At 49.3% G+C, this 25,083-nt stretch overlaps 14 protein-coding genes across 14 annotated transcripts; 8 read left to right on the top strand and 6 right to left on the bottom strand.

Moving 5' to 3' along the window:
* Window positions 1-800: 800 nt before the first annotated feature.
* NCE102 (Nce102p) lies at window positions 801-1,304 on the top strand (the record flags this gene model as incomplete). The annotated part of the gene is made up of 1 exon (XM_019131913.1): window positions 801-1,304. The coding sequence occupies one exon, from the start codon at window positions 801-803 to the stop codon at window positions 1,302-1,304; it is 504 nt and encodes a 167-aa protein (XP_018983846.1).
* Window positions 1,305-2,000: 696 nt separating this feature from the next.
* On the bottom strand, window positions 2,001-2,607 carry BABINDRAFT_162722 (uncharacterized protein). The gene has a single exon (XM_019129502.1). The coding sequence runs from the start codon at window positions 2,346-2,348 to the stop codon at window positions 2,193-2,195; it is 156 nt and encodes a 51-aa protein (XP_018983845.1). The 5' UTR covers window positions 2,349-2,607; the 3' UTR covers window positions 2,001-2,192.
* Window positions 2,608-3,528: 921 nt separating this feature from the next.
* BABINDRAFT_172266 (Cu/Pi carrier) lies at window positions 3,529-4,530 on the top strand (the record flags this gene model as incomplete). The annotated part of the gene is made up of 1 exon (XM_019130874.1): window positions 3,529-4,530. The coding sequence occupies one exon, from the start codon at window positions 3,529-3,531 to the stop codon at window positions 4,528-4,530; it is 1,002 nt and encodes a 333-aa protein (XP_018983844.1).
* A 494-nt stretch (window positions 4,531-5,024) lies between these two features.
* On the bottom strand, window positions 5,025-5,960 carry AGE2 (Age2p; the record flags this gene model as incomplete). Its single annotated transcript, XM_019132940.1, has 1 exon — window positions 5,025-5,960. One exon carries the CDS (start codon window positions 5,958-5,960, stop codon window positions 5,025-5,027), a length of 936 nt encoding a protein of 311 aa, XP_018983843.1.
* A 368-nt stretch (window positions 5,961-6,328) lies between these two features.
* CEM1 (fatty acid synthase) lies at window positions 6,329-7,938 on the bottom strand. Its single transcript, XM_019129501.1, has one exon. The coding sequence runs from the start codon at window positions 7,912-7,914 to the stop codon at window positions 6,601-6,603; it is 1,314 nt and encodes a 437-aa protein (XP_018983842.1). The 5' UTR covers window positions 7,915-7,938; the 3' UTR covers window positions 6,329-6,600.
* A 535-nt stretch (window positions 7,939-8,473) lies between these two features.
* Window positions 8,474-11,130, top strand: NOP14 (snoRNA-binding rRNA-processing protein). Its single transcript, XM_019129500.1, has one exon. It carries the CDS (start codon window positions 8,482-8,484, stop codon window positions 10,939-10,941), a length of 2,460 nt encoding a protein of 819 aa, XP_018983841.1. The 5' UTR covers window positions 8,474-8,481; the 3' UTR covers window positions 10,942-11,130.
* Window positions 11,131-11,383: 253 nt separating this feature from the next.
* ATG9 (autophagy protein) lies at window positions 11,384-14,204 on the top strand. The gene has a single exon (XM_019129499.1). It carries the CDS (start codon window positions 11,442-11,444, stop codon window positions 13,881-13,883), a length of 2,442 nt encoding a protein of 813 aa, XP_018983840.1. The 5' UTR covers window positions 11,384-11,441; the 3' UTR covers window positions 13,884-14,204.
* A 412-nt stretch (window positions 14,205-14,616) lies between these two features.
* BABINDRAFT_162716 (cytosine permease) lies at window positions 14,617-16,447 on the top strand. Its single transcript, XM_019129498.1, has one exon. The coding sequence runs from the start codon at window positions 14,745-14,747 to the stop codon at window positions 16,284-16,286; it is 1,542 nt and encodes a 513-aa protein (XP_018983839.1). The 5' UTR covers window positions 14,617-14,744; the 3' UTR covers window positions 16,287-16,447.
* Window position 16,448: 1 nt separating this feature from the next.
* On the top strand, window positions 16,449-17,024 carry BABINDRAFT_85481 (uncharacterized protein). Its single transcript, XM_019132823.1, has one exon. It carries the CDS (start codon window positions 16,611-16,613, stop codon window positions 16,941-16,943), a length of 333 nt encoding a protein of 110 aa, XP_018983838.1. The 5' UTR covers window positions 16,449-16,610; the 3' UTR covers window positions 16,944-17,024.
* On the bottom strand, window positions 17,019-17,523 carry BABINDRAFT_85476 (uncharacterized protein). Its single transcript, XM_019132822.1, has one exon. It carries the CDS (start codon window positions 17,410-17,412, stop codon window positions 17,095-17,097), a length of 318 nt encoding a protein of 105 aa, XP_018983837.1. The 5' UTR covers window positions 17,413-17,523; the 3' UTR covers window positions 17,019-17,094.
* Window positions 17,524-17,634: 111 nt separating this feature from the next.
* On the top strand, window positions 17,635-19,869 carry BABINDRAFT_39306 (uncharacterized protein; the record flags this gene model as incomplete). The annotated part of the gene is made up of 2 exons (XM_019131919.1): window positions 17,635-19,697; window positions 19,734-19,869. The coding sequence occupies 2 exons, from the start codon at window positions 17,635-17,637 to the stop codon at window positions 19,867-19,869; spliced, it is 2,199 nt and encodes a 732-aa protein (XP_018983836.1).
* A 369-nt stretch (window positions 19,870-20,238) lies between these two features.
* On the bottom strand, window positions 20,239-21,261 carry PPH21 (phosphoprotein phosphatase 2A catalytic subunit; the record flags this gene model as incomplete). The annotated part of the gene is made up of 1 exon (XM_019132939.1): window positions 20,239-21,261. The coding sequence occupies one exon, from the start codon at window positions 21,259-21,261 to the stop codon at window positions 20,239-20,241; it is 1,023 nt and encodes a 340-aa protein (XP_018983835.1).
* Window positions 21,262-22,276: 1,015 nt separating this feature from the next.
* BABINDRAFT_168241 (uncharacterized protein) lies at window positions 22,277-23,632 on the top strand (the record flags this gene model as incomplete). The annotated part of the gene is made up of 1 exon (XM_019130576.1): window positions 22,277-23,632. One exon carries the CDS (start codon window positions 22,277-22,279, stop codon window positions 23,630-23,632), a length of 1,356 nt encoding a protein of 451 aa, XP_018983834.1.
* Window positions 23,633-23,779: 147 nt separating this feature from the next.
* BABINDRAFT_85471 (uncharacterized protein) lies at window positions 23,780-24,953 on the bottom strand. The gene has a single exon (XM_019132821.1). It carries the CDS (start codon window positions 24,664-24,666, stop codon window positions 23,926-23,928), a length of 741 nt encoding a protein of 246 aa, XP_018983833.1. The 5' UTR covers window positions 24,667-24,953; the 3' UTR covers window positions 23,780-23,925.
* Window positions 24,954-25,083: the final 130 nt, after the last annotated feature.

Genomic DNA, 25,083 nt, shown 5'->3' with positions numbered 1-25,083 from the left:
TCACTACTAATTATCCGTTAAAGATGACAAATGTCGTATCCTGGTCGTCTGTTACCTCGATAAGGTACACAGGGAGGGTTTTCTGCTTCACACGGCTTTACGGGGGAGGCACCATTCTGGCCTACGGCGTGCCTAGACCTTGTAGAAACCAGCTGACTGCCTAGGACTCCGAGTTTAGCCATATATTGCTTGTGGGTATAACCAACATTTGCCCCTATCTGAGGTTGAGCTTAATTTTTGCGTACACAGCAATTATACCCGAGAACGAGCCAACGTGGACGTCATCCAGTGGTGCGGGAGCTCTACATAGCTCTAGATGCTTCCACATTATAGCTCCCTTGCTGATAGAGTACGCACTACGTAATTAATCCCTCGAAATAATCATGCGTTTGTAATGCATGAGCTCTCATTCTGAGCCGAGGGTACCGAGCCGACGCACCTCCCGCAGTCTTACTAATAACTATTTTCTCTCCCTCCAGGGAAGGCCGTAGGCGCTCCACCCGTGAGGAATGGCAGTAAGGTTTGCATGCTCGCGCATATATCATGCAATTCCAGCTTTGCTCTCTTGTTATGGTTTGCCTAACCAAAGCTTTGCGTTTTTCCGCATTTGCTTTGCTTGCTCTGCATGCATTTCGTGATGTTTGCCGCCCACACCCTCTTTAGGAAAAGGTAAGCAATCTTATATAAGGAAACCCCTTTCCTGTTTTCCCCTCAGCCGTCTGACGTTTTGGTTCCTCAATTGTTAATAACTCTTTGTCTCTATTCTCTCAATTGACACTATACAAACATCATATTACACAATGTTGGCTATCGGTGATAACATCTTACGTGGTATTAACTTCGTCATCCTCATCATTACCCTTGGGATTACTGCTAGTTTGGCGTCTGGCAATTTCAACAACAACCCACAGGTAAACTTTGCTGTTTTCGCCGCCACCTTTGGTATTTTGTTCTCCTCCATTTACGGTGCTCTTGCTAATGTCATTTCTGCCTTGGCCGTGCCAATTGTGTTGACCGTGATCGAATTCTTGAACTTTGTCTTCACGTTTGCCGGTGGTGCTGCCTTAGCCACCGCCATCAGAGTCCACTCATGTAGCAACTTTGACTACGTCTTTGACAACAAGATTGCCCAGGGTTCCGAGGGTAGATGCCGCAAGGCCCAGGCTTCCACCGCGTTCCTTTTCATCTCCTCTTTCATCTTCCTCGCCTCTTTGGGTTTCCAAATTTACGGTGTTGCGTCTAGGGGTGCATTCGGAGTTGGTTCTAAGAGAGCCTCCGGCGGTATTCCAACCGCCCAGGTTTAAGAATCGGATGCAAACAAAAAGTTCTGAATAGTATCTTTACGTTATTTCTGTTTTCTTACAACCTCCCCTTCCCAATTGGCTCTGCTAGGGTAATACCTTTGCTGTACCATTCCTCCGGTCCTCGACGGCACTCCTTTTTTTATTACACATCCCTCCCGGTACTATTTTTTTAATATCCTAATTTTATGTTTACTTCCTGGTTCGTGGAACTGGTCCACTGGCCGTGCATACGTTGTCCAATTGGTTCGAGTCGCAGCACTGGCTGGTCTTCGCTTACCCATCCTTTAATTCCGTTTTATATAGCACCATACAAGTATAATTTGCAATGTTGTAGGGTCTGCCAGTGAGCTCTTGAAGGTCTAGTTGCTCAAATTGTCGATCACCGGTATATTAATATGGCCGAGCTTAATTCGACGGTTTAGCGTTTTAGGGGGACGCGGAGTCGATTTTGCACTTTTTACTGACGGGTAAATATTTGGTTTGCAAAGAATACAGGTTGCCGGTGTCAGAACTGGCTCCGTTCGTTAAAAGCCACTATAACGATGGCTTTCGGGCCCAGGCTTTACGGTTCCATTTTTTTTTTGGCGAGAGTTAGTTTGAACCGACTTCAGATTTTGTTAAAACGTTTCTCAAATACTGCCGATCCCAACATCCCTGGATGGCATTGTTTTGATTCTACCTTAACCGAAACCTCCATGCAGGCGCAGGACATACGGCGAGGTTGGGCCGTGCGCTCTAACGGTGCATAGTTCGCACCACGGCATGCTCAGTATATTCACTTGCAGGTACGGGCCCGATATTAGAATAGTAGACCTTATTAAGCATTGTTTTGGGCTAGCATCGCTAGTGGCATGAAGCCGCACGCGTATGGATATACGCTGCACATAGCTACTCTAGTGTAATACCGGAGTCTGAATTCAAGTCAACAGTACTCAGAAATACGTCCAGAAGGTATCGGTCGTAACGAGGATTGTATTGGACCGAGACGACACCAAGGAAATACGACCGGCGTCCGGTGACAAATGGGGCTGTCACCACCCACATTTCCGTCCGACCAAACGGTTGCGTTACTTAAGAGCGTTAAGAAAAATAAAAACGATACCAGACGGGAGTGTCAGCGTAGCTTGAAGCTGGTTTGAGATTGTTGTTACACCGCCAAGTTTGATGACATAACTCGTACAGAATCCTCATATATTCTCGAGTGGACCGTCCTACACCATCACCCTGGTAGTGCGTATTGTTGTAAAAAAACGCCCTCACGCACGGAAGCTTCGGAATAAACAAGGCTAAGAAATACAAGGTCCACTTCTTGTACTTGGATTTCGTCGTCAAACACATAACAATCGATAATGACTTAACTGGGGGTTTTATAATAACCCTGAGATTACAGATGTTATCTTCGCGATATATTATACGGTGTGTAGCTGTCAAGGAAGTCCAACTTGATCAGCTATTAATGCAACTCACTACAAACCCCACTTCGCGGCTCGATTTTGGCTTTAAACAATCTTTGGATCCGTTCCAGTGTAAACCATAGCTGCTCCCGTGTAACGCCGATACACTTTCTCTCGGTACTAACATTATAATCACCTCTACCCTGCCCATGCAGCAGCGTTTGATCCTAAACCAGATGTCGTAGTTTGCGCAACGCTTAAACGTACACTCTCGGATGGGCTCAAGGTACATAGCCAGAGTCCTTGGCCGATACCTCTGCGTGATTTAATCCTGTGACTAGCTGCAACGGAAGTCTGGCGAGATTAGCTGCAGGCTATCTGCCTGTGCAGTTTAGTCTTTCGGCAAGTCCCCGCCGATAGGGTAAATGTACCTATAGCTATGAAACATTCGAGGACGAAACTGGCCAAGGCCCGAAGAATTGACGAAATAAGTGTGGTGGACGGAAGCATTACGGATAAATGGGCTTTGAGGAGATTTAAAAGTTTGTAGTCGCTTAGATGGCGGCAGGACTAGCTTAACTTGCCTGTGTACGTCACAACGCGATTTATCCGCGCAAGCCGCCCTAGCCCTTCCACACAGCAATTGTACCCCTGGGAACACACAACCGTACCTATCTCTATAAAACCCCTCTTCTCTCCCTGAATTAGTTGCCAACCGTCGTGTTTATTTCACCCTTCCCTTTAACCGGTTTACCCATTTTTTTCCCACACACTCTAAGAAACCTTCTAGTATGACCGCCTCCCCCTTGACCGACATTGCAATGGGCTCCATGGATTCCCTTAAGGCCAGCCAGAGAGCAGGCACCTCCTTGACGAGCTTCCCTGCCGACTTTTTTATTCCGAGCTCCTTGGAGAAGGCACTTCCGAAGAAGCAGATCGAGCTCTATACGCCTGAGTACTACGCTGCCTGCACCTTCGGTGGTATCATCGCGTGTGGGCCGACCCACTCTGCGGTCACGCCGTTAGACCTTGTCAAGTGCAGAAGACAGGTGGATCCGACGTTGTACAAGTCAAACATCCAGGGCTGGTCCAAAATCATTGCTTCTGAGGGTATTGGTGGGATCTTTACCGGTGTGGGTGCCACCTTCATTGGGTACTGTATCCAGGGTGCGGGTAAGTACGGGTTTTACGAATACTTCAAGAAGCTGTACGCGGATGCAGTGGGTGAGGACTTTGCCAAAAAGTACCAGACCGGTGTTTACATGGCAGCCTCTGCTTCCGCTGAAGCCATCACTGATTTGTTCTTGTGCCCATGGGAAACCATCAAGGTAAAGACTCAGACCACCATTCCACCATATGCCAAGTCTGTGTTCGAAGGCTGGAGCAAAATCGCCGCCGCTGAAGGACTTGGTGGTTTTTATAAGGGCTTGGTCCCATTGTGGTTCAGACAGGTGCCTTACACCATGGTGAAGTTTTCATCGTTTGAAAAGGTTGTGGATTTGATCTACTCGAAATTGCCAAAAGCCAAGAAGGACTACTCTCCATTGCAGCAGACAGGTGTCTCCTTCACCGGTGGTTACATTGCCGGTATCTTCTGTGCTGCCGTTTCCCACCCAGCCGACGTCATGGTGTCCAAGATCAATGCAGACAAGCAGGTCGGTGAGTCTACCGGTCAGGCGTTGAGCAGAATCTACCTGAAGATCGGCTTTGCCGGCTTGTGGAACGGGTTACCGGTCAGAATCGTCATGATCGGTACCTTGACCGGTTTCCAGTGGTTGATCTACGATTCCTTCAAGGTCGCGGTTGGCTTGCCAACCACCGGTGGGCATTAAGCAAGAGAATTAGAGATGAACGGTATTTAAAAGAAAATGTAGAGCGAGAGTAGAGTAATATTCAACTAGATTGTGGTGGAGGAGCGGCACAGGACTCGTTAACAGTACATACTTTGTGGCCCTACGGAGATTTGGGAGGAAGACCAGAGACCCGGGACAGAATGCACTTCTCCCAACCTAGACCGAACTTTCTGACTTAGCACTTGACTTTATAGACTCGCCTCGTGGACGGCTGCAGATTGTAAGATGTTATCTTGATCAAGCTAGCTCGCTTTGTAAACAAATGACCCACCCCAACCAGTTAAAACGGTTCACCTTCCCAAAACTTGGCAATGTCTAAATGCCTGGTATGGGGCAGAACTGCGATTCATGGCAAAGATCTGGATCTGGCTTTTTATGCCATATTTAGAGAAGTTATGCCAGGATATTCCTCCTTGCTACGATTTAGCTCTCTACAGTTTACCATACCCATTTCTATGCATTGTCTTTCGGTTCTAGCCCCATACGTTCTTAAACAAATCGTCATCCATGCGCACATTCGAGGCCTGTGGTGCAGAGGAGGAGTTTGCCCACTGGTCCTGGTACTGCTGGGGCGGCGGTGACTGGTACTGTTGGGGCGGCGGCGACTGATACTGTTGCGTTGGCGGCTGTCCGAATGATAACCCAGCCAAGCTACTGGTAGACAGAGCGTGCTGCAGTTGCTGAGGTCTTTGTTGGAATACTTGCGACGACGTAGGTGTGGAGTACAATGACAAAATCGATTTCTTTAAGTCTGGCCTTGAGTTTTGAGGTGGCGGCGATTGAAGCGACGCAGTAGACGAGGCTGGTGAAACGGACGCGGAGGAAGTGTTGGCAGCCGGTAACGACGGTAAAGGTCTGTCCGCAGAGCCAAAGTCCAAGTCAAGAAGATTCCCGGCAGCCTGTGAGGTCGGGCGTTTGGGAACTGCACTCGGGGCAGTTGAAACGGCCCGCTGCGGTGGAGTAGCCGGTGGAGCAGCCGGCACCGCCTGTGCCGCCACATTTATGCTTGCCGGGTCTGGCACGGTCTTTGCGGCGGCCCATTTCTTCAAGTCATACTTGGTTCTGATGAAGTTTTCGATCTTGCTGTCGTCCGGAACGTGCGCACCCGGTAAGTTGGCCTCCCAGAAAGCGTTGGCACGTGCGTTCCCCCACTGCACCACATTGTTGATCTGCTCGTCGGTCCACGAATCCAAGTCTACTGATTTGACCCGCGAGATGTGGGTGCCCATGCTGCGGTGGATCCCTGAGCAGCGGATACACATGAAACAGCCCAAGTTCCAGCTCGCCCAGCGCGGATTCTTGGTCACCTTGCAGTCGGCGCAGTATTTGTTAGCCGGCTCCTTTAAGAGCTGCTTGAGAATCGCCTGGTTCCGTCCGTTGTGTGTTCTTGCTCTGGAGGCAGTAGACATGGTAATAGCCAGAAATAATTTGAACAGTGGAGAGTAGTTGGCAAAACCTGTTTATATCGTAGCCGCCTGGGCGTATCAGGTTGGCACCGGGCCCATAACCACAAAAAGCCAGCAATGACTGTGCGGCGCAAGGTAGGCCCGAAGGGTCTGGATGGCTTTGCTTATGAAGAGGAAGCAGGGAGACATTATAATAAGTTGGTAATAGTGAATATTTGCTAATGTTTGAAGTGGTTGTGTGCGCTTTCCAGCAAGGCGTCCGAGGGTGCCCATGCAGGTCTGTATTGGTGTACAATAGAATGCCATGAAGAGGTGCCATTTTCTAGAAACCGAATAAATTGGAGATATAATCTACAGATGTCTTCTGTCGAGTAATTTCATAAATTCAACCATCGTAGATAAAACATTTCGGAGTATATCCGTGGTATCTCTAGCCGACCGGGGGGAAAGCTAGGTAAATTACCTTTAGCCGTGGTTCCGTACCTAGAGATAAGTCACTACTTAAAACGTTGGGGGAGTACGAACCAATTTCCAGACTTTGCCACGAGTCAATGCCTTCTGTTTTTTATTTACCTGAAATCTCACCTTACAATCCAATGGCTTTTAACAGTTATGTCTCTATTTACACGCTCCAACTTCCCTCTTAAGTCTTTTCGTACTTCTTAAAGCACAACGAGGCGTTGGTTCCGCCAAAGCCAAAACTGTTGCACATTGCATATTTCACGTCTTTAGCCCGACTCTGCGGAACATAGTCAAACAGAAAATCAGCCTTGTTGTCCCCCTCTGCCTCACCGGGATGTTCGCAGTTCAACGTCGGTGGCATCTGGCCATGATACATCGCCAAAATCGTGAAAATCGACTCCACGGCACCGGCAGCCCCGAGCAAATGCCCGATAGAACCCTTCGTACTGGAAACACTCAACTCCGGGTTCTCCCCGAACAATGATCTTATCGCCTCGTTCTCCGCACGGTCGCCCAAAAGTGTCGATGTCGCATGGGCGTTGATGTATCCGAGCTCCGAAGGCGGAACCGATTCGCCACCGTGGATGTCGCGCAAGGCACCCTTCATGGCACGGAGGGCACCGTTTCCGTTGGGTGAGGGTGCAGTGATGTGGTGGCCATCGCCACTCAAACCGTACCCGACGATTTCACCGTAGATGTGCGCACGACGCCGTTGCGCGTGTGCAAGCGACTCCAACACCACGATCCCGCTACCCTCCGCGAGCACAAACCCGTTCCGCGCACTGTCAAACGGTCTGGACGCCTTTTCCGGTGCGTCATTGAAGCCTGTGATCACTGACTTGGCTCTGGCAAAGCCCGAGAGCGCTAGCGGATGGAGCGATGCCTCGGCGGCACCCGCAATCATCACATCCGCATAACCGTCCTTGATGAAACGTGCAGCATCGCCGATAGAGTGAACCCCTGTGGCACAGGCCGTTGCTACAGAGTGTGTAGGGCCGCGGAACTGGTGTTTGATAGAAATTGCACCCGTCGCCATGTTACTCAACAAACGAGGAATGAACAAAGGCTGCACGCGGCGGTAGCCCTTCTCGTGAAAAGCGACAGAGTTGGCGTAGGAATCCTCAAGGGAGCCGATCCCGGAGCCCACACACACCCCAGTATGTTCCTTGGCTTCGTCTGATTCTGGGAACCAGTTCGCGTCGCGAAGCGCTTCGTCGCACGCCGCCATCGCGTATTGTGCGAACGGCGCGACACGCCGCGCATCACTCGCGTCAAAATGGTCGTTCACGTCCCATTTGCCGTCGGCTAACAGGCCCCGTGGCACCCTCCCGACAACTTTGGAAGGCACAGACGCCCATTGGTCCTGGTTCTCCTCGATGGTGGTGGTAGAGACGAGACCGCTCTGGCCAGCCAAAAGCGCGGGCCAGACGGTTTTGACGCCTACCCCTAGTGGGGTGACAAGGCCTAAGCCGGTAATAACCACTCTAGATGTCATGGTGGTTAGCAGTTGAGAAGGGATGGGAAGAGGGAGATTGAGCTGGGCTCGGATATATAGGGTCATGCGGCGGGAAAACGCCGGGGCAAAACGCTTAACGCAGTAAGGAATGCAACACGGCATCGGGGTAATACCTTCGATTGCAAAGAGAAGTACCATATTTTAATAGACAGACACGATTAATAATTGAAAGTTTTATTTTATTACTCAGATACCACTAATATTATTATGAGGGGAATAAAAATACTCTACATGGAAAGGGGATGTAGCGACAGCTCGGAGTTTCACGGGCTCAGCATCTATACCTAGTGACCGTACAAGAGCTTGATGCCTGGCAGTGTCAGAGTTATGGACAAAGTACTACGGTATTCTTTTGTGGTCGATTAAACTCAAACCAAGCATCTTATATAGAGTCAATCATGATTTATACCTACTGTTACATGAGCGATGTGATACCCTTCCATGACACGTGACGCTTACATAATCTGAAAAATATTTTCCTAAATTTTTTCCTACATACAAAAAAAACCTAACATACACCTCATCTCCACTACTATAACAACAACCATGGCGGGATCTCAGTTAAAAAGATTGAAGGCCACCTTGAAGGCCAACGGGCTCACCGGGCAGACAAATATCAAGAAGAAGGGAAAGTCTAAGGCGCCGTCGGACACCAGACGCGATGACAAGGAGAAGGTGATCCAGGGTATCCGCGAGGAGTTCAACCCATTCGAGATAAAGGTCAACAGACAGAAGTACGACATTCCTAACAAAAAAGTGCCGGTGGCGAGACCCGGGATTTCAAAGCAGATTGGCGAGGACGAGCGCAAGGCCGCATGGGAGGCGCGCAAGGCCCGTCACAACAAGGTCGGGGGCTTGGTGGATAGACGTTTCGGTGAACACAACACAGACATGACGCCAGAGGAGCGGATGTTGGCTCGTTTTACACGTGAAAGACAGAACGAGTCGTCCAAGGGCTCGATGTTCAATCTTGAGGACGACGACACGGACATGTTGACCCACTACGGGAAGTCTTTATCCGCAAAGGACAGCGACTTGATGATTTCGGACGATGATGACGAGGCAACGTTCTCGCAGAAAAAGAGACAGTACCACGAGACGATGGATGAGGAAAAGCCGGTCAAGAAGACCAAGGCGGAGGTTATGAAGGAGGTCATGGCGAAGTCAAAGTTCCACAAGCATGAGCGCCAGTTACAGCATGAGCGGAACGAAGCTAAGATGTTTGACCTTAATGATGAGTTTGATGATGTTATGGCCGAGTTGAACGGCGTGCCACAACCGAAGAAGCCGATGTTCAGCCAGAGGTCGGACAAGGATCGCGAGTATGACCTCCAGGTGAAGCAGTTGTCTTTGGAGAAGCGTGCGGCACCGGCGGACAGAACTAAGACCGAGGAAGAGTTGGCGGACGAAAGAACCAAGAAGATGAAGGAGTTGGAGGACGCCAGGATGCGTCGTATGGAGGGTCTTACTAACTATGATGACGAAGGTGAGGCCAAGGCGGCCGACGCTGACGACTTGGACGACGAGTTCTGGGCCGGGTCAGATGAAAATGAGGAAGACGGGTTTGTTATTAGAGACTCGGACGCGGAGCAAGAAGATTCAGAGACCGAGGATGAGGACAGGCCGAAGGACTTTTCGGGGCCAAACATCATGAAGATTGGTGACCGAGTCGTCTCCACCGGGACCGCCACCAAGAACGTGCCGACGTTGTGTCCCGCAACCCACGCGGAATTCCTTGCCTCCTTGAAGGACGTGGACTTTGCGAAGCAGCCACGCTACGTGGCTAAGATCCTCGACATCTACAGACCGAACCTTGCGGAGGGTAACAAGGCGAAGATCGCGGTCTTTGGCGCCGTTTTGATCGACCATATCTTGTATCTCGCGGACAACGAGACATCCCAGAACGAAGCCTTGCCGCAGGTGTTGGAGCAGTTAATTGCGCAGTTGCGTGGGATGAGTGACGTATACAACGAGGCGCTCTGCGAGGCGTTCAGATCCAAGACCGACGCCATTCACGTGCGCTTGAAGGAGTCGCAGATCTCCGGCGACACTTCTGTGTACCCGTTGGTGTCGGACTTGGTATTCTACTCGCTCGTCGGCAGCATCTACTCGACCTCCGATCACTACCATCTCGTGGTGACCCCGTCGTTGATCTTAATGGCGGAACATTTGGAGCAAGGCAAGGTTCGCACCTTGCAGGATGTGTTCGCAGGCTTATACATTGCAGACTTGTTTCTCCACTACCAGCGCCTTTCGAAGAGATACTCGCCTGAAGTTACCTCCTTTTTAGAGCGCGCGTTGTTGTTCTTGGTGCCAGATGCCACCAAGATCGATGTTGCGGGCTTGCAGTCTGTAGCCGAGGTGTCTGCCTCGCCGTTCTGCCTCGCAAAGAAGGACAAGGTGGTGCGTGGGGAGACTTTGAGATTGACCCAGTTGTACGAATACGAAGTGACAGTGGAGCTCAAGTCGGCGTTGTTGTTGAAGACGCTTGCGTTGATCGACACTGCGTGTACTGTCTGGAGGGAAAAGACCGCATTTATCGAGATTGTCTCGTCGTTTGTGGTGCTTTTGAAGCACTTGTTGAAGTACCAGGCGCATGTGCCGGAGGTGCTGGTCTTGCTTGAAAAGTTGCTCAAGCTTTCAAAGTTCAGCCAGGACACCCATAAGCCATTGACCTTGCAGAGCCACAGACCGTTGGCTATCGCCACTTACGTACCGAAGTTCGAGGAGAACTTCAACCCGGACAAGAAGTCATACGATCCAGACAGAGAGAGACAGGAGATCGGCAAGTTGAAGGCGCAGCTCAAGAAAGAGCGCAAGATCACTATTCGCGAGATCAGAAAGGACACCAAGTTCACCGCCAGACAGCAGATAAAGGAGAAGAAGGCCGACAACGACGCTTACCACGCCAAGATGAAGCACATCTACAACAGTGTGTCGACCGTCGAGGGTGCCGCCAAGAACGAGTACGAGAGGGAGAAGAAGCTCCGCAAGAACAAGCGCTAGGGAGTTGGTTTCAGTGTATAATAAAGGTAAAGATAAGAGTCGTGTGCGTAATACAAGGTGCTATAGAGATTAGCACATAATATCATATTGTAACCACACGAGATGTTGTAGAAACATTATATGCGAAGAGGTAACTAGGAAGGGCTGAAGGCGTAGCTAGGACTTGTCAAAAGACCCGTCAAACTTGTATGTACAGTGAGACGGAACAATACTCTTCTGTAAGTGAAGTTACCGTGTATATCCCCCATAGCGTGATTACTATATCTAAATCAAAATTTGGGGGTTTAACCCTCCTTCCTTATAAAAATCCTGTATATCTCTTAAATGTCTTTTAAATATCTCTTAAATATCTCTTGGCACCTTTTCCTACCAGAAATCCTGTCATGACGTATAGCAATCCGTACTTTGTCACGTGCCGATAAGATAGGAATCGTGGTGCTTACAAAATTGTATTTTATCCCACCTGACACAAACCGCCTCACATCACTCCTCTCCACACAATGTCAATAAACAACAACACCTTTCTATCGCGGATATTCGGTGCGAACAGCTACTACCCAAATGACGAAGAAGCGCTAGAGAATACAGAGCTCTCTCTCTTCAACCCCGTGTCGGATGAGTTCACCAACCGGTTTGCCCCCCAGCCGCGTCTGTACCTAGAATCGGAGGCAGAGTCGGATTCCGATTCTGATGGATTGCTCAATGAGTCGCGAACGCTACCAAGTGGGACTAATGAGCGAGATAAGACACCAACACGGGGTTCCGTGGCGCCAACCTTCACCACCCCTTCCCTCCCCGCCACATCCACCAATCCCAAAGGCCCCCCATTATTTGGAATTCTTAACAGCCGCTACAAAGCTCCAGAGACGGCGCCGGTAAATGAGCAAGATCCTGTGTTGCCCACGTTTCAGACCCCAGCGCGGCGGCGGAAAACCATTGGATTCCTCTCTAACAGAGAAAAGGCCCTGTGGATGTGGGCAAACGTGGAGAATCTCGACATCTTCCTCCAGGACTTGTACAAATACTACCTAGGAAACGGATTCCAGTGCATGATGCTCTCCAAAACAATGGATCTCTTCACGCTCATCTTTGTCATCTGGTTTTCTGGCTACATATCCTCGTGCGTGGACTACTCCAAAATTGCACACTCCAAGTCCTTGGCAGAGATCCGGATCCCCCAGTGCTACGCGCACATGAACCCTCTCAAGAAGTTCTTCGGGTTTATTATGTTTGCGTACGTGGTGGTGCGGGTAATCCAGGTGTACAACGACTACTACCGGCTCCTGGAGGTGCGGAACTTCTACAACCACCTTTTGATGCTCGAGGACGACGAGTTGACCACCATTTCGTGGCAGCAGGTGGTTGCAAAGATTACGCTCGTGGCTGATGCCAACGGGGTTGTAGCCTCGTCCCAGAAACCGCCGTTGGCGTCTGATCCTACTAAGAAGCAGGAGTTGAACGCGCTCGACATTGTTAACCGCATCATGCGGAAGGAAAACTATATGATTGGGTTGTTCAACAAAAAGATCTTGGACCTCTCGCTCCCCGTGCCCTCGTTTCTCAGCCCCACCAACAAGACCTCCCACCAGTTCCTCACCAAAACCTTGGAGTGGAACTTGAACTTGTGCATCATCAACTTCATTTTTACCGAGCGCGGCCAGATCCACCCCAAGTTCCTTGCGGAACGTAACCGGCAGGCATTGACCGAGGACCTCCGCAAGCGCTTCTTCATCGCGGGCTTTCTCAACCTCGCGTTGGCCCCGTTCATCGTCACGTATTTCATCCTATTGTACTTCTTCCGATACTTCAACGAGTACAAGACAAATCCAGGCAACATTGCCAGCGCCAGACAATACACACCTATCGCTGAGTGGGAGCTTCGCGAGTTCAACGAGTTGTACCACTTCTTCCGCCGCAGGCTCAACCTCAGCTGTGAGGTGGCGGACGAGTACGTGTTGCAGTTTCCGTCGGCAAAGACCCACATTATCATGAAGTTTGTGGCCTTTGTGACGGGCTCGGTAGTGGCGGTGTTGGCGGTGTTCACCTTGATTGACCCTGACGGGTTCCTTAACTTCGAAATCACCGTGGGCCGGAATGTCTTGTTCTACATTTCCATCTTCGGGACCATCTGGGCTGTCAGCCGCAACTCGTTGCCGAAGGAGAATCTTGTGTTCGACCCCGAGCACTCGATGCGGCGTTTGTGCGAATACACGCACTACATGCCTGCCGAGTGGGAGGGGCGGTTGCACACGGTGGAGGTTAGAAACGAATTCACGTCCAAGTACTATGACTTGGAGGTGGTGCTTCTCTTGAAGGAGTTGGCCAGTTTGGTCTTGACCCCGTTTATTCTCTGGTACCAGCTTACCGACTGCAGCGCCAAGATTATCGATTTTGTGCGGGAGTTTACCATCCACGTGGACGGCTTGGGATACGTCTGCTACTTTGCGATGTTTGACTTTGAAAAGAAGATGAAAAAGCAGAGGATGTTTAAGGCTCGGTCCAGAGAGGCGGCGCGTGCAATCCCTAAGGACATCCATTTGGATGACGACTTCTCTCTACGCGAAGATTACTACAGCACCAACAACGATAAGATGATGAAATCGTACATGCACTTTGTGGATAGCTATGGGGGAAACCCTAAGCCCGGTAAAGTGCCGCCGCCCCAGAGTTCGGGCAAACCAGACTTGTTGAACCGGCGAAAGCCCTCAAAGCTCAGAGAGTTGGCCGTTGCGAACAGCACCACTGGCCATTTGGGTGCAGGCGGTTTGGCACCATTAGAGAGCATCCCTCGAGAAGGTGGGATGAACGATAGTTTGCTTGAAGGGTCGTACCAGTTGAATTTGAATAACTTTCAGGGCCACGAGAGCGAGAGCTACGGGGGGAATTCCGGGGTATTAAAGATGTTGCATCAGTTCTATAAGCCCGCGGATATTGGAAGATGACCAAAGGGGTGATGCGTTAAATATTGAAGGCATAAGGTATGTTGGGCATAAGGTATGTTGGGCATGAGGGTCGATGTGTGGTTCTCTAATTGTTTGGGCCCCAACGATTTGCCTATAATCACATGTAAACAAGCTTTTGAGTAGAAAGTCTGGTAAAATTATATAAGGGAAATGACCCCTATGCGCTTGGGTTTACGTAATAAGCCCCTTCAGCTTGGTTATAGGATGGCTCACGAAACCATTTTATTCTCGCATGGTTTCTGTATCAACAAAAAAATACAGTCTCTTATGGAAGTACAATATTATAAACGCTAAAGCAGAGCTCGCTTTCGGATGTCTTAGCTCCTTCCAAGTAGCCGTTCATCCCCACACCCCATTCTACGTGTTCAGCCAAGCCACTGCCAAAGCCTTTTCCAGAGTGACACTCATGCAGGCTAGTGGCACACGACTATAGAACCAACGGTTTCGGGGTCTCTCCTACTTGGAAGCCGTTGAATCAAATACGGCCCTAAATCAGCAAGTGTAAGCGACAGGGGCATAATTTTACGATAGAAAAGAAACGCGTTATGCATCTTTTACGCCGAAGCCCCTTTTTTTTTTCCGTGGCGTGTATCGCAGTTTTATGCACCTTTAACTGACTCTGACAGGATAAGGACTAAACTACTTGGCAAAAAGAAACATTCTGGTTGACTCACATGCACCATGGATGCATCATTGAAATTTTTTCACTCTGGTTAATTCCTCGGCTAGGAAATTGGGCTGCTGACTCGAGAGTCTGAGCCACAGAATATAAATATCCAGCAAAGCGTCTATAGTTAATTCCTTCCTATTCTGGTTGGTTGGACATCCTTCCCCTTCATCATGTCCGATCTTGAAAAGCAGGAGTCCAACCTTGAAAAGAAGGAGTCCAATCTTGAAAGAGAGGTTCGTACCAATAGCGACACCGATGTCGAAGATATTGCCGAAACCAAGAATACCAAATTGAACATCTTGGACCAGCTTGGGTACATGTTGAAGGCGGAAACCAGAGGTGTCGAAAGAGTTCCTGATAGCGAAAGAACCTCCGCGTCCATCTATGAAGTGGCCTCCATGTGGTTCTCTGCCAACTTGGTCATTGCCACCTTTGCTCTTGGGGCCTTAGCCGGCGGTGTCTTTAAGTTGAACTTCTGGACTGCGGTGTTGGCAAACATCTTCTTCACCATCCTCGGTGCCTTGCCCGTGGCCCTTTTCTCCGTCTTCGGACCCAAGTTCGGATTGAGACAGATGATTTTGTCCAGATACTTGGCGGGCAATTATGGCTCCAGAATCTTTGCCTTCCTCAATTGTATCTCAGGGATTGGATGGGGCGCCGTCAACACCATGGTGTCTGCCCAGTTATTACACATTGTCAATAACGGCGCCTTGCCTCCGTGGGCCGGCTGTTTGATCATCATCTTGTTGACCATCACTGTCACCTTCTTCGGTTACAAGGTCATTCACATCTACGAGAAGTATTCCTGGATTCCCAACGCCTTTTGTTTCGTGGTCATCATTGCCAGAATGAAAATGTCTGGTGAATTCCGCTACGGTGAGTGGGCCTCCGGTCCTACTGTTGCCGGTGCGGTGCTCTCCTATGGCGGTGCAATTTTTGGTTCCACCACTGGCTGGTCAGCCTTTGCTGCCGATTACACCGTATACATGCCTAAGACCACCAACTCATACAAAGTGTTCTTCGCCGTCTTTGTTGGCTTAGTGACCCCAATCGTCTTCTGTTTGACCTTGGGTAATGCCTGCTCCATGGGTTTGCACAACGAGAGGTGGGCCCAGTTGTACCTGGAAAACTCTGTTGGTGGCTTGGTCTATGCCGTTTTGGTCGAAGACTCGCTCCACGGTTTCGGCCAGTTCTGCTGTGTGTTGCTTGCCTTGTCCACTGTCGCGAATAACATCCCAAACATGTACTCCATGTCCTTGTCCGCCCAGGCCGTCTGGAGTAAGTTCCACAAATTGCCAAGAATTTTCTGGTCCATTTTCGGTAACGCTGCCACCTTGGCTATCTGTATCCCAGCCTACTACAGTTTTGCTACCGTCATGTCCAACTTCATGAACTTGGTCGCCTACTACTTGGCTATCTACGAGTCTGTCACCTTATCCGAACACTTCATCTATAGGAGAACCTTTTCCGCGTACAATATCGAAGACCACGACGACTTCTCTAAATTGCCAGTGGGTATTGCTGGTGTTTTTGGTTTCTGTTGCGGTGTCACTGGCGCTGTGTTGGGTATGAACCAGGCCTATTACCAGGGTGTCGTTGCCAAGATGATTGGTGAGAACGGCGGTGACATCGGCTTTGAATTGGCTGCTGGGTTCGGCTGTATTGGTTACAACCTTGTTCGTCCGTTAGAAAAGAAGTACTTTGGTCGTTAAATCGCATCAGAGTTTACATTGTTTTCATACGACTTGGGTACGTAACGCTTTCTGTACTATATTTAATGGCATTATTACGAACAGATAGATCTATGCGTCCTGGGCCAAAAAAATCTCGGTTTTGCCCATGTAATCGCTTATTCATGTATGTCGTTAGATCCCCGGGATACAGATCTATGGATCTGCTATATGAGTTTCAGGTGCTGGCTCTTAGAGAGATGTTCACGAAGCTAATATCCAGAACCTTGTGGTTTTGAAATTTTCGACCTCGGACCATGTGGCGCATTTAAGCGGGTGTGACTACCGCACGCCTTTTCCGTTCGAATGTTGCGCTCGATTAACGAAGAGACAAAGCTTTCGTACCGTTTGACGATACGTTGCATAAACACTTTATTAGTCCGGTTTAGGCCTGTAGCATCAGCTAGTATCGCTATTATTACCGGATTAGAGGGCATAAAAATTGGCGCTCCTGATAGTGGCCAAATGAACTATCCAATTTTGACTGATTGGTTTAACCAAAGGATAGCACTGCTTCCTGGATGTAGTATAAGCCCATACGTGCCTTTTTTTACAGCAAAAATAGAGGGTATTTTCACTGGCGGAAATAGGGAGATGATGCACAAAGAGGCATATCATGTAGCGTGCAAACTCCAGTGATGCGTCACCTAATAAGTGAAAACCCAGATGGCGAAAACCCAGACAGAAAACCCAGACAGAAAAAACTCCGTCTAGAGATCTAGAATAAAACTGGCTGTTTATCTCATAGACTTTCCTGGGTATCTGCTGCAGCCCACTATCTCAAATTTAGTTATTGATACATGATCCTTGTCCGCATCTTCCGATGGTATTCCCTGCCGAGACGATCGACACCTACTAGAAGGGATAACCGATCTGTCCCGCCTCGAAAAAATATTTCAGCCTCCGGGGTCGGTAAATATGCAATATGCTCAAAGACATGTGGAAATAAAAAGGTAAAGGTGCCGTATTCTCCCAGTCTGGGTCTCAAAAATGGCAGTCTAGTAATACCCCCAGTATATCTTTGGATACCTTGCCTGGATTGTGGTGAGAGTGGACTCTGGTACCCCATGTGGTGGCCTGAGTGAGCACCGTATAAGCTCCGCCGCATCAGCTGAAATTAATGGGAAACTTTTTTTTAGGTACGCCTGCGTCTTGGATAGCGCACCTTAGTCCAACCAACCCATGTAGGTTTCCCAGGCGTATCTGGCGGATGATAGTAGTCATAAATACACCTTGGATCCCCAGCTGTATCCGTGGCACTTATTTCTGGTACTTATTTCTGGCCCTTTATATTGACTCTGTTCTATAACTCCCTAGTGCTCTTGAGAACATGACTTCCAGTGAAAACAGGGGCTATCCCGCCACCTTTCCCCCGCAGTTTGATTACCAAAAGTCCTCCATTCAGGATATCCTCACGACAGGCACACCTTTCAACCATAACGAGTTAAACGGTCTCTACACAGTGCCAGGAACCAGCAGCGATACAGGGTCTCCCATTTTCAGAAACAAGATTTGTGCCAAGACCCCCAACCATGCTATGATAACCTCTCTCCACCCCGAATTAACCTCCGTCTACGACTACCTCCGGTCGTCGATGAAAAAGTATCTCGCAAACCGGTGTTTTGCTTCCAGGGACTCGCCAGACAGTCCCTACTGGTTCCGAAGCTATGCGGAGGTGGTCAAGGCCAGCGAAAACTTTGGAGCGGGTTTGATGTATTTGATCCATGAGAAATTGCATTTGAAGGATCATCAGCTTCGGCTGAGTACGCTGGACGACTTCGTCTTGGCCATTTCCCTTCCCAACTCTTACGAGTGGTTTATCACCGATTTGGGTTGCATCCAATACTCCATCACCAATACCTCTCTCTACGACACCTTGAGTCGGGCCCATATCGAGTACATTTTAGGTTTGACCAAGTCACCTGTCATGGTTTTGTCCCATGATAAGATTTTGCCGATCTTGACCACGATCTACGAGAGCAAGCTCGCGTTCATGAAGATCTTGGTGGTGAGTGACAGGAAAACGGTCGATAACGTATCCTCTTTCTTGCTTCAACTCGCCGACGATTTGGACATTTCCGTCTACACCTTTGCTGAACTCAGCCAAATAGGTGCCGAAAGGCCAGTGGAGCATATTGCGCCAGAGCCAAATTCCATCTATACCCTTTCCTTCACCTCCGGGACGGTTGGTAACCCAAAGGGGGTGGTGTTGACTCACCAAAACGCGGTAGCCGGTTTGGTTTCGCTTTTCTCCGCTGCTACAAAACCCAAGCTCGCAAACCCAGACAAAGAAAACTCCAAGGCGTTATGCGTCTTGCCGTTATCCCATGTGTACCAGCGGCTTATTTGTGTGTTTGAGATGTGTATCGGCTCCACTATCTACCTTCCATACGACCAAACTGATGCGAGACAGATCATGGCTGACTTGTACGATATCAAGCCGACGCATTTGGTCGGTGTGCCTCGTATCTTCAGCCGTGTGGAAGCCGGGATCTCCCACAAGATCCAGAACCTGGGGTGGGTCACACGGTTCATCCACGACAGGGCCCTTGCGTATAAGAAGGAGAGGTTTTTCAAGGATGAGCAGGTAACTAACCATTGGTTGTACGATAAACGCTTCGTTAAAAAGGTCAGGGCTGCCCTCGGCTTAGAAAACTTGCAGCTCTTGGTCACCGGCTCGGCTCTCATTTTGCCCGACACCATCAGAAAGTTGCGATCGTTGCTCAACGCAGAGTTCGTACAGGGGTACGGGTTGACGGAGTCCTTTGCCACCATTACCATCTCGTTCAACGAGGACGAATTTCAGCCCGTCTCTACCGGGTACATGTGCTGTACCGTGGAATTCAAGCTTGTGGATTGTCCTGAGATTGGGTTTTCGTGGGAAAAGAACCGGGCTGGTCAGATCTTCCTCAGAGGGCCGCAGATTGCCCTGGAGTATTATAAGGATCCGGAGAAAACCGCAGAAAACTTTGACTCAGACGGGTGGATGCGCACAGGCGATGTGGCGCGTCTAGACTCCGCGGGGAGAATACAGATTGTGGATAGAGTGAAAAACATGATCCCCCTTTCCCTGGGGGAGTGTATCTCGCCGGAACAAGTTGAAAACATCTACTTGCAGACTTGTCTGGATTTGCTTTCTCAAATTTACGTGTACGGAACGTCGACACTGTCCTTTTTGGTCGGGGTTCTCGTGCTCAACGAGGCCGTATGTTTGGATCTATTCCAGGAGAGTTACATCCCGGCATTGCAGAGCATCACATACATGGACGAAACCAACCAGAAGGAGCTCAACCTGAGTATGAAAGTGAAGCAGTTTATCCTTGCTTACATTAACAAAAAAGTGATGGCGTCAAAAATGGTTGAGGAATACCAGCAGGTGAAGAATATCTACTTGTACTTCAACAACGACAGCAGTGAAACGTACGAGAGAAACAATATGGATAACAACGGATTCACGGTGGCCAATGATTTGTTAACGCCGACAATGAAAGTCAGGAGACACGACGCGCAGATCTTTTTTGACAAGATACTCAAACGGTTGCTCGAAGAGGATATTACCGGTTGATTCCCTTTGTTTTTAACCGGTATGTATTCCCCGTATGTGTTCCACTCTCCTAGGAACACGTAAATGACATCTGCCCTACCCGTAGGTGCCATTATAAGGTGAGCGTTTCTGCTCCATCGGTTGGTACCGGGTCAAGAATTCTAAATCAGTGATATTAATTGAAATTAAAATAAGGATACAAAAACTGAAAAGCGTACAAAAGAGAAATTGGTAAAAAGGACGAGAAAAAGTGAGGATTGGGCGATGAAAATAGCACGCATTGGGATTTTACTTTTTTTTTTTTTTTTTTTTTTTCATATTTTCTTCCCTTCCGAGATTTTTAACAGTGTAAGGAGTCATTAACACGTTCATTTTGGGGTTTTGTAGAGACTACAAGAAGTAATCAGGGGTCTTTCTGGTGACGGTAGGCTCGCCAGGTCTCACGGATGGATCGTATTGCAAGAATTGACGTTCGTGGTTTTCGTCCACCTCCATGATGGCGGCTTGGTTGCCACATCTGTAGCAGTAGTTGGGAGCAGAAAAGATGGTGACAACTAACTCCTGGTGGGACCAGGAGTAACCCTCCATGACCAACTGATGGGCCCTGGCGATCAACGACAAGTCGTTGGTGTGGTTAAACTGTTCGGAGATATCCTGTCCAAATGTGAAACCAGCACCTCTTGGAGATATACCCCATCCACCACGGTCGTCCGGGTCCGACCATAATAGATCACACATCGGACCCTCGTGAGGAACCTCCTGGACTCGGTTCAAGTCTCGGACCTGGTCGATGGTCTCGATCATTGGAGACAAACCACCGTGCAAACAGAAGATCTTGTTGTCAACCAAGGCGGTGATTGGGAAGTAGTCAAACAAGTCGGTGAACAACTTCCACACAACAGCGGAACCGTACTTTCTCAAGCATTCGTCATAGAACCCGTAGACCTGGGTGATCTGTCTGGATTCGTGGTTGCCTCTCAAGATGGTGATACGGTTCGGGTATCTAACTTTCATGGCAACCAAGTACGAAACGGTCTCGACGGAATAGTAACCACGGTCGACGTAGTCACCCATGAACAAGTAGTTGGTGTCTGGGCACGGCCCCCCAATCTTGAACAATTCCATCAAATCGTGGAACTGGCCGTGGACGTCACCACAGATGGTTACCGGAACGGCGACTGGCTGCACGTTCTCCTCGAACTGCAACACCTCGATGGCCATTTTGCACAATCGCTTGACGTTTTCTTCGGACAATGGCTGGCACTTGGACAACTGGTCGATCCATTCGTCTAACTGTGTGATGTTGGAGGATGCATTGGATTCGGTAGCGACGAATGCTGTGGCGGTGCCCAAAGATGGGTCCAATTGGTCTTGTACGGCGTCTTCCATTGGAACGTCAGAGTCGAAGTCCATATTGAAGCTTGTTGGGTTGGGTTATGCTAGAGAGAGAGGAATAACAAGTGGCAGACAACAAAATGGATCTGGAAATGGGATCAACGGGTGTTACTCGGTGGAAATGGAGTTATCTATACGGGGTTAGTAATGTGCGCGCTTTGGAATTGGATGTGCTAAGCGACGGATTCAGCCAATAAACGAGGCCCAAGTAGGGTAGCTGGAGACAAGTAACGGGAGGGTCGTTGGAAGTCTGATTCGCCTGTCTTCTTCCATCATCCGATTTAGCCTCTAGCTTATCGCATTGGCGTGCTCAGTCCTGCTTTTGCTGGATCGCCACGGTTCCTGGAAAACTGCTTGTCACGCCCACGTTTTACCGGCAGCAACAAAACACATACCGATTGAAAGCCAGCTTCAATAAGCAGAAAAGGAACTGTATATTAACGGAATAGACTGGGCAGCTTGGTGTATACTAACGTTAATATGGATTAGTGATATATCCAAGTGTGTCGATTGGCTTGTTACGATGGGAAGATATAGGACGCTTTGGCGGTAGGCGATTGTTCGCTGGCGCCGAAAATCGCTTTACCGTGACGTTGATCGTGTACTACGAAAAAAAGGGATAAAACTGAGTGCGAGACACGACCTACTAGGTGTCACGTGTTGATTTGTAAACGTGCGGCGAGCCATCTGCACGGTCGCCCGATTAGGCAAGAGATAGGGTAGACACAGAGAGGCAGAGGGAGAAATGGAAAAGTGTTACACAAAGGGGGGGAGGTGAAGCAGCAGCTCTCACGGTGAGTATCCCGGATAGTACGGTCTGCCAGTATCTTGGCAACAATGTATGGAACAGCCGGTTCCCCTGCTCGATTTTGTTGGAATTTACCGGTGCCTGTTGACTTCCAATCCAATGTGAAAGGTCTTGTCACATAAGGGGTAAAGCTTGAATTTAACCAGGCTTGAAGAGCAATAATCTCCTGTAGTAGCTATTGAAAGCTACTTTTTTCTCGATAAAGTTGCAAGAAGGAAAAAAAACATGGAGTTTATCCACGTTTTGGTAAAAAATTACGGCAATACATCAACGATAAATCGCATGTTGGATACTCAGGATGGAGACGAAACATACCCGACATATCCCCCTTACCGGACGGGGCATGCCAAGCAACGTATGACCAATGATGTTGGTGTCCCAGGCATTTCTGTGAGCACTCCGCCGGTTTTGGACATACCGAGTGCCCGCCAGCTAATATTGAAAAAATCGAATTCTACGGGAACAAGGGCGCTTCACAAAGTCATTGAAAGAGCCACTGGTGACAGACAAGAGGTATTTATCCTAAAACCACTGTTACTAGCGTATGCGAGACAAAACTGGGAAGGCCAGATGCCCGATGTCTGCTTAGCTGCTGGGCTCCCGCCCACTTCCTCGCATTTTGTTGAAGTCGATTCTCCCTCACAGCTGCTCGTCCCTGATCTTCTCACTTCGCTGGTATCGTCGGGGGAATACTACAGTCCTCTTGTGGCAAACCCCCACGAGCCACCTCATCCCCAACCCGAACCGCATGGGGACCCGTCTGGGGGCGTGAGACAGCAGGTGGTTGCCAACAACCAGGGTAGCAATCTGTATCTACCGGTGATCTACTCCAACGATTCATATGTCACCACTTTAATGGAGGAACGGTTGATCCGCTGGCGGCCTCCAAACTCCCAGCACAATGTTGACGAAACGTTCAACGAAAGGCACCCATTTCAGTTGACCCAGCTGTTTCTTGAAGTGGACGAAAGAGCTGGGGCACAATCGAGAGGTAGCAACACCCAAGGATCAATGCTTAGTGGGGTAAGCGGGTTGATGGGCCGAATTGCCGGTATGGTATTTCATACTGATTCTACTGGTGTGGATGACCGAGAGACGGACGAAGTAGCACGGTTTGAGGTTGAGGAAGATGCAGCTACGGATGCAGTTCTGCACCCAAAGAGGGTTCGATTCAACTCCACGACCCTAGCACCTGACCATGCAGAGTTGACTGAGGATGAACTGGTTGAGGATGAGCCGGCCGCTGAGGATACATTCAAACGGCTCAGGTTGGATAGATTTGGACCGTTTGATGCAAATACAGAATTTAATGCCGAGGCTATGAATTACCAGGCTACTATCAACAGCGCCACCTCCTCGTTTAGGCGACTGAACCTTCCTACCGCAAGAGGTGTACCCGTATTAAACGACGAGGGTTACCTTAGTTACGCGTTCCTTGAGGGAGAAGATGGAGGTGGGGAGAATGGGCCCGGCAGCAAGTACCCACAGGAACCTGAGTTGCCCTTCCAGCAGGGTGGATCTGAAGGAGGGGAAAGCTGTGTTGGGTGCTGGGACGGACTTGTGCTGTGCCTATGCAGATAGGAACTAGACCATATCCCAAATTGTTTCTCGCGACGTTGAATTGCTACGGGATCTATATGAAGGCTTTTGAGTTGAAATTCGTTAAATGTACCTCTATCGAAAAATGTAATATGCAAGAGAAATAGGTTCGTCTCTGATAGTGGCATGTACACGGGCAAAGTGCTGGGTAAAAAGAAGCCATCGCTGTTGGGACGATTAGATAAAAGGGGGGAGCAAAAAAGAATTGAAGGAATATGGTCATGAGAATAAGAAAAGCACTGAGGGCTGTAAAATGTATAAGTGGTTCCACAGGGCTAGTGGAACCCCGGGGTGGTGTCGATGACAATGAAGACGTCGTCCAAGCACCCATAGCCGCTCACAGCGTCGTTCCATCCACTCCTCGTGGTACCGGTGAAGCGAGAATCAGTGATAGACAAGCTGGTTTTGTTCTCCATGGTTGGCTCAAGGTGAGAGAAAAGAGTGGAGTCCGGGGTTGGAAGATGCGATAGAGGGTGGGAAAGCTGGAACTGAGGAACCTCAAATGCAGGGGAAGATCTCTTTGAAGAAAACTCCAACGTCTCACTGTTACGCTTGCTGTTGCTCCGAGTTTTTCTTCCTCGGTGGGAGTCTCTGCACTCGTATACAGACGTGTTACCGGGGGCGTACGAGTGTCTGTAGTTGTAGAGAGGCTCCTCTTCTGGGTTTAGCGAAAAGTAGTCGTTGCGGGTAGCGACACCCACACTTTTTCTACGGGTATCGGTGACTGCAAGGTTGGTTCTACTGACGTTACCGCTATGAAACTTCAAGGGGCCTTCGGAATGTTTGTTGGAAATGGAATACTGCGACGTGGAGCGCTTAATCAGGCCTAGCACTTTCGACACGAAGGAGGGGGATCTGGTCATACCTGAAGTGTCCTGTGGGAGATGGGGCTGTGGGATTCGTGGTGTCCTTTGCGGTTTCGGGGATGGAGTCGATGATGTAGTGTTTGCGGCAGCTTTCTCGGACAGGTTGTGAAACTTGAACGGGAAGAGCTTGGTAAAGGATATTAAATGCATTGTGACCTCTCCGGACGAAGCGAGGTGAAGGGGGTGAGCTATGTCTTGTTTTAGAATTCAAACTTGTCTAGGTGTAGGGACATCTACGCATTGGTGACGAGGATTGATTAGAAAAATATCCACTCTCCAGAACCATGGTTATATGTCTGACACAAACAGCACACAAGAGCCTCTTCCAGACGGTCGTTTACAGAGCGCATGTAGCATGGGTCTTGTACAGACGCGGGTCGTCTGCTTGACCCTTGCGTGCATATTTGGCCGGCATACACATCGATTGGAAAGGGTGAAAAACCAAGTAGAATCCCGGTAAAATTTCGGGCTGTGCCACTGGGAGGTCTGTGTAAACCAGCGTAAGAAACCCCCTTTAGGCAAGTTGCTGGCTCTGAGTCAATTCTTTGCTGGTCCTGGTGCTACAAA

The sequence above is a fragment of the Babjeviella inositovora genome (genome assembly GCF_001661335.1).
Source record: "Babjeviella inositovora NRRL Y-12698 unplaced genomic scaffold BABINscaffold_10, whole genome shotgun sequence".
Taxonomy (NCBI): Eukaryota; Fungi; Ascomycota; class Pichiomycetes; order Serinales; genus Babjeviella; species Babjeviella inositovora.
The sequence above is the reverse complement of the archived record's forward strand: the minus strand, read 5'-3'. Positions and strand labels throughout refer to the sequence as shown.